Source organism: Rhinolophus ferrumequinum, chromosome 2, assembly GCF_004115265.2.
Source record: "Rhinolophus ferrumequinum isolate MPI-CBG mRhiFer1 chromosome 2, mRhiFer1_v1.p, whole genome shotgun sequence".
NCBI lineage: Eukaryota > Metazoa > Chordata > Mammalia > Chiroptera > Rhinolophidae > Rhinolophus > Rhinolophus ferrumequinum.
In genome coordinates, this window is record NC_046285.1 from 11,726,674 (window position 1) to 11,740,110 (window position 13,437).

Consider the following 13,437-nt stretch of genomic DNA (forward strand, 5'->3'; position numbering starts at 1 on the left):
TGCTGGGAGAAAGTAACCTCAAGAGCTCCCTTCTTCTTTACACACTCTGTTAGTGGGAACAGAATTTTCCCTTCTCCCAATCATCTTCTCAAAAGTTGAGCTCATCACTCCCTAAAGCAGGTTACTGGGGCAAAACAGAAAAATAAATAAATAAATAAATAACACTGTAAGATGTTTTAATTAGCAAGACATTAGAAGGGATTTCCAGAGTTTGGGGAAGGGGATTACTGAAAAGGATTAGTAAATAGAGACTCCAGAAACAGAGAATGAATAAATGACTTCAAAGAGCTAGGAAATATAAGAGATTCACGGGGAAGCCACCTTCCCCCAAATCTCTTCACTCCCACCATAAGCTTGGGGGAAGATCTATCCCACCGTTTCTCCATAAACCCCCACATCTAAACAAGGAGGTATTTTATCTACTATGAGGTAAAAATAAGCTAAATATCTAGAGGAGGGACAACACCCAATGTGTTGTATATGAAAATATGACTTTAAAACTAATATCTGAATCACTGAGTAAAGAACTGTGTGGAATTTCATCAGACCCTAGTGTGTATTTGTTTCAAGAAATCCTGGGTAGGGCTAGATTTGTATAACAGTGTAGGATCTCCACTTCCAGTAAGCCATAAACAGGCAAAATTCTCCCACGGGACTTCTTTCTGTAAAATTCCCTTCTCTATTTGTAGAGAGAAACTTGCTCTGAGGGGCCAGAAAGAAGAAAGGAACTATCAAGGTTAAGATGTTTTTATGATGTACTTGCTTTTTTCTATATTACAAGTGATTAAATTCTGTAGATCTGAATAGAATGTAATCCATTCTTTTTCTATAATTATTCTATCTTACATTAAATGTTAATTTCAAATCGTAACCATCTTATTTCCTTTATTTTTCAAGTTCCTGGAAGAGGTCTCTCTCCTTTCCTCCTCCAACAATGCATTTCAGGTGTCGTCAGAAGTATTTTCGGTTATAGTTACTAAAATGGCTTTTGGTTATGGCTGCCCCAGCAATACATGGAAGCATTTGATTTACTGTGACCATGTCCACATGTTGGAGAAAATATAAATATTAAGGCAGGGTCGAGATCCTAGTCCCATTTTTAAAGATTTGGTTTGAAAACCTTCCATCCATTAATAAATGTGTCTTGAAATAATAATTAGATTAGGATTAATCAAAATATTATTATCTAATTATATTATTCAGTTTGATGACAGGAAGCAAAGAGATATAGATGGACATCATCGGGTAATTAAGATGTCAGAATCAAAGACATTAGACAGCATTTTCTCATATCTGTACTTTTCTGATACCTATGATTTGAATTTGATAATTCATGTTTTACAAACATATCAATAAATATTTGTTGGACTGCTGAAACAACTCTTTTATATCTCACTTTTCTTCCTCATAAAACACACCCCAAAAGCTATCATTTGATTGCAATGTCTTTAAAGTTCTGACTCACCCTCTATGACGCATATATATGCCCACAAAGTCCCAACCTTGTTTCACCCTGCCTGGGTTGTAAGACCATTAAGGCAATGTGTAAAAACAATGTACTGAGACTTTGCTCTTTTGCAATTTCCCTGTTTCAGAACACGTCTTAAGTAATATGTGGTTTAGTGATTGAATCATGAGAGGGTATTGCGTGTGCTCAATGCAGACTCTCTACCTTATTCCTGTTCTGTCTACCTTAGATGTTTGAATTTGCTGGATCACCCCGGGCCACTTATTACATATCTTGGTGGTCCCAGAATACCATAAAATATTAGACAATTAATTAAAAAAACAAACAACAAAAAACCACTTTCTACATTGTTACCTGGTATTTTGAGAAGCAAGGAGTTTAATACAGATTGTAATAGGACCTCAAATGTGATATCTATCTTTTAATCTCCAGAAAACATTACTCTTGAGTAGAAGAGAAAGTTGGAAATTGCTTCTCTCACCTGTAATTCTGAAGGAAAAAAATTCAGTTTTATTTACATGTTAAATATTTCTTATAGTGTTAATGATGGTAAAATGCCTAGAGATCATAAATTGCGATTCTACAAAAACTGCTTGGAGTATAAAACTTTTAAAACTGCATTTAGTCCAGCTATAGTCACGATGAATATGAGTATTCTCTATTCTTTAGGTATCATTGTAGAAACCAACGTAAACACCACCCCAAACATAACTGCTTGAAATCACATGCTTCTTTAAGATCCACAAACACTTCCTAACATAAAACATTACTTAAATGATAAGTCATAGAGTAAGTATGTTTTTTATTGATATTTCCTGTTACCTTCACCAAAACCCTCGCATGTAGTAAGCACATTATCATGCCCATATTATTGATTGAACTCCACAGCTGAATTAAATTTCTATTCACATATCAAGAAATGGGGACACAGAGGGTGCAGATGTTTCAGTTAACAAATATATTTTTCCATGACTTTTAATTTCTGAAGATAAAACAAACAAAAATCACTTAGGCTACTGACTTAAACCTAAAATAGAAAGTTTGAAAGAAGGCATACTTCTAGGGAATTACCCAACCTCAAAGTCCTGAGGTGTTTTAGTGTTATCCTTTGTGTCATTATTTTGAAAATACCAGCTTGGTATTTCTTGAAAATAAAATTCTGCTCTTAGTATCTACTAGAAGCATATTAACGATAATCTTGACAAGTGTATTCCTTTAATTCTATTATAGAACAAAAACTTTTTTTTAAGCTTGTCAAGAGACTTGTTGTGTTGGCAGACAGCACACAATAGATGCTCAATTTAATATTTGTGAAACAAATTAGTGAATTTTGAACACTAGAACTGGACCTCAGGGAGGAGGGGCTTAGAGATGTGAGGAAGACGAAGAAATAGAGTCAGTTGATTTGTTATCTAGAGAAGCTGCTCATCAAGAATACGGAACCACTGCTTTTCAACCGAGGGGTTTTATAAAGAGAAATCTAGATTAATTTCCTTAACAAGCCTGTTTTAAAAGAACTGGAATTTCAGACATTCCTCAAGTCTCCCTTTGGAGCAAGAAGGCATGCATTTCTTACTTTTACTTCCTGGATATCTTGGTTTTGGCGTTACAATAAAAATGTTAAACCCTTTAGTTTAGTGAGGAAAGTCTTTCTAAGTCATATTAGTGCTATTCCAGGCCTATTAAATACGGATTCTGGATGCTTCATTTGAAGGTACCATTGGTCTACTGGACCATTACTGAAACAGTGATTATCAGTATATGGCATTGTAGTTTGTGGCAGAAAAACATCTGGTTAATTGAGGGTTCTGTTAAATTCATTTCCATATTATTCAGGGCTTTACAATATAGTATTATGTTAAAAAAATAACAATATGCATAATCGTTTACTTTTGGAGTCATATCCCCATTTATATTTACATAAATTTCATTCACTCTACTTTTTAAATATATGCATGCATGCTTTAAATAGGATTACTAGTTTATAAAATCTAGTTTACTTCAACTTCTGGAAATGTAAAATTGACTACCCTGAGAATTCTCTTCATTTTTTTTTAATACCATAAAGCACACATCTCAAGTTTTATTTTATTTATTGGCTCAGATGTTTTCTTCCCTAGACCCATAGAATGTGTCATAGATTTTTATTTTTATATAAACTGAAAAAAATGAGTTTTATTTTGAAATCCTTATGGCTCTTATCATAACTGCAGGTATGTCAAAATGTAAATTTCCCGAATCTACCTCATAGAACATAGCAGAGGAAGAACACTAAAAAGTTACCAAAGAATTACTTAAAAAAAAAAAAAAAAAAAAAAAGCCTAAAACCTTTATCCGGGTCGGTGTGAAGTCACATCCTGACCAAAGAAGGAAGTGGCAGGTCACAGGGCTGAGACTCATTTACTGCTGTACATCACTGGCAGCACACTGCTGGCTGGCCTCAGTTCTTCCTGTCACAACAAAACGCGTCCTCACTGGGACTAGTCTGAATTCAAAATGCTGAAAAGAAAACCATCCAATGTTTCAGAGAAGGAGAAACATCAGAAACCAAAGGTAAGGTAATCTCATACATACTAGTCAAACACAACTAAACCATTTAATAGAACTCGCACACACACATTGTTCTTATCTGTCACTCACAAATAAATTCAACCAGAGGGTTGAGTGCCTCATGGCAAATGTGGAAAAAATTGACAAAATTGCACCTGACAATTATTGTCTTTGTAATTTTATCTTGTAGTGCCTATTTGATCATTTGCATCTGTAACTGAACTTTGAAATCAGATTATCAACTTCCTGAGATCAATTTGGTGGTCTCCGTTTGAAAGGTTGATATTATAAAATCTTCTTGCACATTTTTAATAACCATAAAGTTGTTAATATCTAACAATCGATCGAATGCATTTTATCTCTTAACTGCTCAGCTCTTGACAGTATACTTAATTATGAGAAGGAGGCAAAAATAGATATTTTGGTTAAATATTTGATTTTTTTCCACTTTCCTATTAAAATATGACAGCCTTTTGGAGATAGTGTTTTTCTGTTCTGTCTCTTGAACTAACAGCATTACTAAGGAGAGGACTGCATTGTGTTTTAGGAAGTATCAAAATCCCATAAATTGACAGATTTGTCACATTGGTTCTATTTGGAATGTTATTCTATTTTTAGTCTTGACAATAATTGCTACTTTTAAAAAATAAAGCATAAATAGCAAAGTTCAGATTCTATTGTAGAAGTCTAAATTAGTCATTTATTATGAAATACTGGTGGAGGCAATTTCTTTAATACTTGTGCATTTCTTAAGTTTCTTAAGTAACTAACATTTTTAACCTGCTTGTAAATGAACAATAGTCGGATTCAAATGTGTTTTTAAGGACTGATTTGTTATATGTTATTGGTCTTTAATTGCTTAGCACCCGTTCTGAAAGAAAGGAGTTGGGAATTAATTGTGAACTTTTGAATTGATACGACATTGAACACTGGTCAATGTTTTAAAACTCTTTGCAAGTTACACACAATCTCTCTGAAGGAAACTAGGAATAAATGATTTCCAATCTTTGAAAACTAAGGATAAATGACTTTTAATATTAATTCTTTCTCACACAAAGATCTGATAAAAGATAGACAAGCATTTTTAGTTAAAAATATAGCTGGATAACATATCATAATTTCTGTTTTTTTCCCTAATATAAAAATTTAAGATAACATTTCCTAGAGTCCAAAAAAGGTTTCTAAAAGCATCACTTACTTTTTTATTTAAGATTAATTTTATGTAAAATTTACTTTATTAAATGCAGCCAATATTGAGTTTATAATAGTAGATTTAGGAAGATTGCAAAAGTTAGCATCAAGTGGTGGTTTTCCTCCCAGTATTTAAAATCTGAAGTTAGAATATCTCCTAAGGCCTGCATTATGTAGTGAGTTACTATGTCTTTAAACTGTTTTCAAAACGATACTTCAGTCTATTATCATCATTTGCCTCAAGTGCAGGAACTATAGTAATAATATGGAGTATTGTTCATCTTAGTGATGTCCTTATTCATAAAAGTAAAAATATATTTGATAAAATATGCACCTGAGAACAAAATATATCACCGAAAATAATCACATTGAAACATGTTAACTTTTGTTGTGAATTAATTCTCATTTTCTTTAGATGGATGGTTTCATTCTATATAATTTTTTATATTAATTTCTTTTCCAATTGGAGATGGCATACATATTACATTAGTTTCAAGAGTATAGCATAGTGGTTAAACATTTGTATAATTTACAAAGTGATTCCCCGATAAGTCTAGTACCCACCTGGCATAATACATAATTATTACAAAATTATCGACTATACTCCCTATGCTGAAGTTTACATCCCCGTGATTATTTTGTAACTACCAATTTGTACTTCTTAATCCCTTCCCCTTTTTCACCCTGTTCCTCCCAACCCCCTCCCATCTGGCGACTATCAGTTTGTGTTCTGTATCTGTGAGTCTGTTTCTGTCTTGTTTGTTCACTGATTTTGTTCTTTAGGTTCCACATATAAGTGAGATCATTTGGTATTTGTCTATCTTTTTTTATTTATTTCACTTAGCAGAATAGCCTCTAGATCCATCCATGTTGTCACAAATGATAAGATTTCTTGTTTTTTTACTGGCTGAATACTATTCCACTGTATATATGTACCACATCTTCTTTATCCATTCTATACGAATTTAAAGAGATACGTGGGTGTATATGTGCAAGTGGGTTTTTCATATATTCCAGGTCAACTAAGCCATTTCCTTTGAATATGGAAGATGTATTTTGTCAATTATTATAATTATGTCTTAGAAACATTTATTTTACTGGGTAATTTTCTTTGTGTATCTTATGGGAAAAAAACAGAATCTATAAGAGATGGGAGAGATGGATGTCATGATGATCCCTACAAGTAAATGAGTAGTAGAAGGAGGAGTTCAAATCCCTTCATCTATTGGATGAACATAAGGCCTATGTCTAGAAAGGTAGAATAGAACCATCAAGAAATCAATCTGAAACATAGGGTATCACTGTCTACACTGATTAATTACATACCAGACAATAGTTCACATCTCCTGCCTTAGAAACATACACTCCTTGTGCTGTACTATTTCAGAATCACTGAGAGAGATTTCTTTTTGTTTTATTGTAAATACTAAAGTAGGTAATGAACAGCATTAAAAAATGATGGAAATATTATATAATCATCTATTTCATGTTAACTCCTGTGGTGACCTAGTACCCAATTCAAATGGTGAATGCATACTGGGGGTGCCAAAAAAATGTACACATTTTAAGAGACGTTAGCTGTGTATTACTTTTTGAAGTTGAATTGAATTACAGTAGCAATGTGCAGTATGATGTTTGCTCAAAAGATGGCATTAAACTAATGAAGGTTAGCGTCATTCAGTGTATGACAATTTTAATACAGTTTTTTCCTTTCTTAAAATGTGTATACATTTTTTTTGACACCCTCTGTATTATACCTAATATTACCTCAAATAAAAGTTATGAAACTGTCCATCTGAAAAGGAATTAAATGGAGGACTTTGTTATTAGTGTTTCAAAATAAGTCTTGTTGTGAGAATAATTTTAAAAGAAAGGATATAAAATGTAGCAATAGATTTTATTAGAGTCCTATATCCAAAACAATTTATTATTTTCTTATATTCACAAGACTTATTAATAAACACGTCCATGAATTTTAAAAAAAGTGAAAACACATGTTAAAATACTGTTTTACCACTTGTAATTTTATCACTTATGTGTCCTCTTTTTCACCCTTTATTCTTCTGTTTCTCCATTTTTGGTATGGGTTCCTTCCCTCAAATAGCTCATAAATAGGATCAGTAGTATCCATAGTTATTATAAGACTTTCATAGTGTATATTAGGAGGGAAAAACCAAAGGTATCCCATAAGGGAAATTGGAAAGCCTTGGAAAATTATTACAAAAGAAACCCACTATGTATCCTGGAATGTTAGTAAATTCCAAGAAATTCAATTTGTGTCTCAGAACTCCCTATTGTGTATAGGTACATTGCAGATTAAAAAGAGAAATTTTATAAATAGTGGTTAATTATTCTACATTCAGTCAATCAAAAACAGCCTTACTTAACATACATGCAAGGCACTGTACTTTCCATTTTGAATTTTATTTGCAGCTTATAACTAGTGCCCCACTACTGATAATGATTTTTTTTTAATTAACCATATCCAGGATTCATATTTGATAAGACATGATCTCATTACACTCAATAAATCCTTACATTATAAAACATAATTCCCCTTGACTGTTTTTCCAACTAAAATGTAATATTTTTAGTTTTCTATATTTATTGTGAGTTTATTACAATCTGTTGCTGTGTTCAGAGCTTTTTGTACACAAATAATTTAATATTTGTAACAGCTCTGTGAAGGAATCACTCATATTTAGCCTGATAGCCTTGCAGAAGGCATAGAGGAGGTTACTTAAGCAAAGACACGTAGGTTAAACAAACAAACAAAAACCCCAAAAAACTGTGATAAGAAATATAGATGTCATTTTCTAGTACTCCTGTTCTTAATTATTAAGCTGCCATTACAAGCATAGGGACCGTAGATATTATTTCTCTTTCTGTTTTAATTACCAGCTAAACTTTAAGGAAACCAGGCAGGATACGTCTTTAAGAACTTCTGTAAATTGGAAAGGGATTTAGAAATCTTCCATTTCTGTCTATGATTAAATGCAAGAATTCCACCTACAGAATCTCTCCAGGTGTCCACACAAGCTGCAATACTTACTATAAAACAACAATAACAACTTTCAAATTGTTCAAATTGTCAAAGAAAAATCATGAGCTAATATTGAGCTAAGTGTAACTATGTATCTCCTTCCTGCACCTAGCATAGCACCTTCAATGTAATAGGCTCTTAATATTATACATATTTGTAAAGTTAATGAAGTTTCTTGAGTACTACATTGTAGCCTAGTTCAAGTATGAAGCTCACTAGTATTATGCACTTTCATTTTTCTTGATAGCCAGTCTTTTAATGTGTATGTAAGAAAGTTTGTATGTATGTGTTTAAAAATAAGTAATTCGTGTTTAAGTTTGATTTTAAGAAGCACAAAAATACAGCAACTGTTGTGCAAGAATCCCTAGAGAGGCCGGTCGTTACATAGCAGTAGACCTTTGTTCCAGGACAGGGAATATGGTAGAAACTTAGAAAATAAAAAAGGAATAGACCCCACAAATGAAACTGCAACTCAAGAACTGGCCTTTGTTTGGCTGGGATTAATGATCTATGTTAATAAATTTTAACTGAGGCTTTTCTTTGAATAAAAGAGATTCAAATACCACTGTTAATGTAAAGGGAAGCATTGGAATAACGGCAGTTCTGGAAAAAGCTTTTTTTTTTTTTTTTCACCATTTTAAAAAAATCTAAAGTGCATAATAAATGAGATACCATTAGTGTCACAGATGCTAATTTTCACTAGCAATGACTGAAGTGGCATTCTTTCCCATTTGCATTTGATCCTAGCAATGATGAGAGGTGATGAGTTGATTATGAGCTGTTTTCACTGCACTGCCCGCTGTGCAAATTTATGCTCTTAGACAAGGATGACACATAGTTGTGGCATTAAAGAGCTTTTTTTTTTTTTTTTTTTGCTTTTCCCTTGAAGACTCTTAAGATACACTTTAACTCTTATCTGACCAAGCAAAAGGGCTGATGAAATTATTTTTCTCCCAATTTACAGGAAAGAAAATGGTCCTGTAAATGTGAAATATTTTTCCCAAAGTATAATAGCTGGTAAAAAAAAAAAAAGAAAAGAAAAAAAAGTAATTTGGGGTTATGTGGGACAGTTTTTTTTTTTCCTTCTAAACCTTCTTCTAAACTAGTTTCCACCCTACTGCTTCTTTTGGATTCTTCATCTGGGGTATAATTTTCAGACTTCAGTTGATGTGAATTCAGTTGAATGTTTTGTCTTTTCAAACAAAGTGATCTCGGATGTATGATATACAATGTAGGTAATATTTTAAATTCACTTTTCCTGTTTAAAAAACGGTAGGTGTAAATACACATTTATTTTTACTTTGGGTTATTACCCCACTCTGCAGCCCAAAAATATCTCTCGAGAGGTTCTCTTCATTTATGTATTTAATTAGTATTTATGCCATATTTGTTTTCCAATAAATTTTTAAAGTAAATCATGATGCAAACCTAAAGCTAAGGAAGATGAGTCAGGAAAAAACAAAGTATAGACCATGATCAAAGGTGTCCCAGGGCCATTGGGTTGAGTTGAGTAAGGATCTAAGTGTTTCTCCTCAGTGTGGTTGGACAGATTAGCAGCATTAGTGTCTCAAGAGTGTGTTAGAAAGACAGATTCTCTGACCTATCCCAAGCCTATTAAATCAGAATATACATTGTGACAAGATACCCCAGGAGTTCTGGGAGCACTTTCAAGTTTGGAAATATGTTCATATTGATGGTTCTCAACGTAGGTGGCACAGGTGAGTAACTGAAGAGCTTGAAGAAATACTGATGATTGGGTTACATCTTCAAATATTCTGATTTACCTCATAGAAAATATGCCTGAGCATAAAGAACTTTTAGAATTTCCCTATATGGAGCCGTTTATTTCTACTAATCTTTTCAAAATATTTAGAAGTTAATTCATTCACCCATTCATCCATTCATTCATTCATTCTCCAAAGTAACACATATCTATTGAGTGCTTACCATGGACAATATATACCATATGCTGGGGAGACAGTGGTGTTTAAAACAAAGATCTCTGCCCCGGACAGGATTTACATTTACTGGGGATCACAGACGATAAACAAGATAAGTATGTTAAATACATAGCATGCAAGGTAAATAATAAATGCTAAGAAGGGAAGGAGGAATATGAAATACAAGGGACCAGGGAAGACTTGGTAAGAATGCGGCATTTGAAAAAAGACCTGGAGGACATGGAGGAGCTGACTATGACACTGGCTGAGGAAATCATATTCCAGGCACAGGGGAGAGCCCATCGGAAAGCTCTGAGGTGGGATTGTCCCTGGGGTGTTCGAAAAGCGATGAACCAGAATACGTAAGGGGAAGAGCAGTCACAAAGAGACAGATCATAGAGGGCCTCCCAGGTCATTCTAAAGATTTTGGCTAGTGATGAAAGATTTTGTGAAGAGAGGAGAAGGATCTGGCCTACCCTATGGTGGGTTGATTCTCTTTTGTGTTTCAAATACATTGAAGGCAGTGAGGGAGGATGCAGGGATATGAGACCCATTAGGAAGCTATTACAGAAACTATAAAAGAGAGGATGGTGGCTCAGACAAGGGAAGTACTAGGGTGGACATTGAGAGGTGTTGAACTTGGGACCTATTTGTACATATTGTATACATTTGAATAAGTATAAGAAACTTACTACCTGTGCTTGAAAGATGGCAAACAGAAAGTCAGCCACCACCCTGCACTGTTCTTGCTTCCAGCTGGTGCTTACGTTCCAGAGAAGTACCTGCATTCTTCTGCTCACAGAAATTCACTCCCGAAATGATGTGCCACTTCCTAACGGTTTCTGCTTGTTTCTTCAAAATACAGGGGTTTTTTTGTTTTGTTTTGTTTTTATTGGATTTCATTTTCATTTCTAGGATACCTCAACTCAGAACAGTTGAACTATAATTTTTCTCATTTCACCACATTTAATTGTTTGAAAGAGTTAAATAATTTTAGCCTTGAAAACTCCTCTCCAAAAAAAAGCACTCATTCATTTAGTCTTCCCATTGTACAGAATATGAACCTATAATCAGGTTTTTTTTGTTGTTTGGTTGGTTTTTTTTGCAAGCAAGTTTCAAAAGGTTTGGGGTCAAACAGACTGGTTATACTTGAGAAAAGTGCTTAGACAATATACAGGAAGTTCAGAAGACATACGAGTGAGAGAAATGATGGAAGTGTAGATGCCCCTTTGGAAATCTGGATATTATATCCTCTAAGAAGAGCATAAAGTCACTACTTTGACTACCAATGCACTAGATTTGTTAAAAATCAATTTAATGAGACACTTATCTCTTTAATCTTTTCTTGCCTTGCTTTAGAGATAAATGGCTTCATTATCCCTTCAGATTGTGTTTTTTTTTAAATATATAATGGAATTAAGTCCATACTCCACATATCAAAGTTTCCAAATTTAGCATTACCAAACTGATTCATTTCTCTTCCTTTCTCGTGTTAAGGATTTAGGTGAACTTTTAGAAACAAGACATTTGTAATTAGCTTCTTAGTAGAGAACAAAAATGTCTTTCATTAAGAATTGATTAATAAGAATAGAAGAGGGTTTTAAGCTGTCTCTCGTGGTAGATGAAGTGAATCTTTCATAGATAGAGCCATTTGTCAACTCAGCTGGCTGTGTCCCCTTTCTCCCCTCATGTGAAGAGCTCTGGAATTCTTCACCCAGTCTGTATTGGATTTCTAGGGCTTCCATAACAAAATACCACAGGTTGGGTGACTTACAGGACAGAAATTTATTTTCTCACAGTCCTGGAGGTTGGAAGTCCAAGATCAAGGTGCTGGCAGAGCTGGTTTCCTCTGAGGGCCACACTGAAAGGATCTGTTCCAGGCTTGCTGATGATCACCTCTTGAGGCCGTATCACTTGGTTGTCTTCTTGTGCCTGAGAACTGCTGGTGGATTTCTTTGTGTATCCACATCTCATCTTTGGGTGGTTCTGACCATCATGCTTTCCTGTTTGTGCTTCCCTTAGCCTAGAATGTCTTTGCTCATTTTTTCCAACTCATAAATTCATATCTATCTATCTTTTAATACCTCCACCATTTCTCCCGAGGCAGTGCTTTAGACGGCGTTTTCATGGAGTAGTGGGACATGGGTTTGATGTCTTATTTTGATATGTCCTCACAACGGGAGGTTGAAGGTTTTATTGAACTTCTCTAGAGGTTTGGTGTGCTTCTCTGAAGAAGGGGATTTGTGAAAACATGTCACGTAGGACTGATGGGAGAATTAAGCTAATTACACATGTAAACTCCTTAACACATAGTGCGTGTTTGATGAATAATGTCTCCCTCCTTTCTCTGTTCATAGTGCTTGCTCCACACCTCCATTCTGTCTCTTACCATAGTTTATTCTAATGTGTCCTTCCAGCTAGAGTCACCATCAAGAACGGGATGTATCTTATTCATATTTGTATCCCAGCAATTTTTGTTGGGTAAAGAGGGGGACTGAACTCTGACTGTTAGACTCTGTGTGCTTTCTATTCCACTTTGGTAACCATCAAAGACATTTGTAATATGGAACGTAGTCGTGATTTCTCAATATGTGTACAATTAAGTGTGGAATGACGAATGGGTAATATTAATCATCTAAAGAAGTAATCTACTTCAAGACATTTTTTAAATGGGTCATTGATAAAGATCTCAGCAACACCCACATAAAATAAAGTAATCGTTCTTAGAATCAGAATGAATGAAACAAAATAATCATCAAAAATTGTAATGCAATCTGTTCGAAGGGGAAAGAAAAGCATTTGCAAAGGGTGTTGCTTTTCAGGGAGCTTAAAACGGAGTGGGAGAATAGAAATTTGTCACTGTGTCGGTAGAACAATCTGGATTAGCTGAAGCAGATATTTCTTTAGGCTCAGACTTGCTCGCTTAGGTGAGATGTGCACTTTGGGCTATTGTAACTTCTTGTCTACAGCCTTTACTGTCACCTAATTCACTTTCCTGCGACTCTACTATACTAAACAAACAAACTCCCCACAATGATTTTGTGTCCCAGGTAGTGTTTCTTCCAGGAGAGACAATTCTTGGATCAGTCAACAGGAATATACATTCTTCTTGGCAGTTGAATTCCTCATACCTAATCAATGCTTGGTATTAACATTTTTGGTATCTTATTAGTTTATGAGTCAGTCCTCTCTAAGTTTGTTTATTTCTGCAAAGTGGAAAAGTAAAGATGGAAAAATCATTTCTA

The 13,437-nt window shown here is 34.3% G+C and overlaps 1 protein-coding gene across 1 annotated transcript in view; it reads left to right on the forward strand.

The window, feature by feature from the left end:
- Positions 1–3,844: 3,844 nt before the first annotated feature.
- Positions 3,845–13,437, forward strand: part of SAMSN1 (SAM domain, SH3 domain and nuclear localization signals 1) — a 48,131-nt gene continuing 38,538 nt past the window's right edge. Inside the window, exon 1 of the mRNA XM_033122389.1 lies at positions 3,845–4,021. Within this exon, the coding sequence (XP_032978280.1) occupies positions 3,965–4,021 (57 nt within the window). The 5' untranslated portion in view covers positions 3,845–3,964. The remainder of the gene's footprint in view (positions 4,022–13,437) is intronic.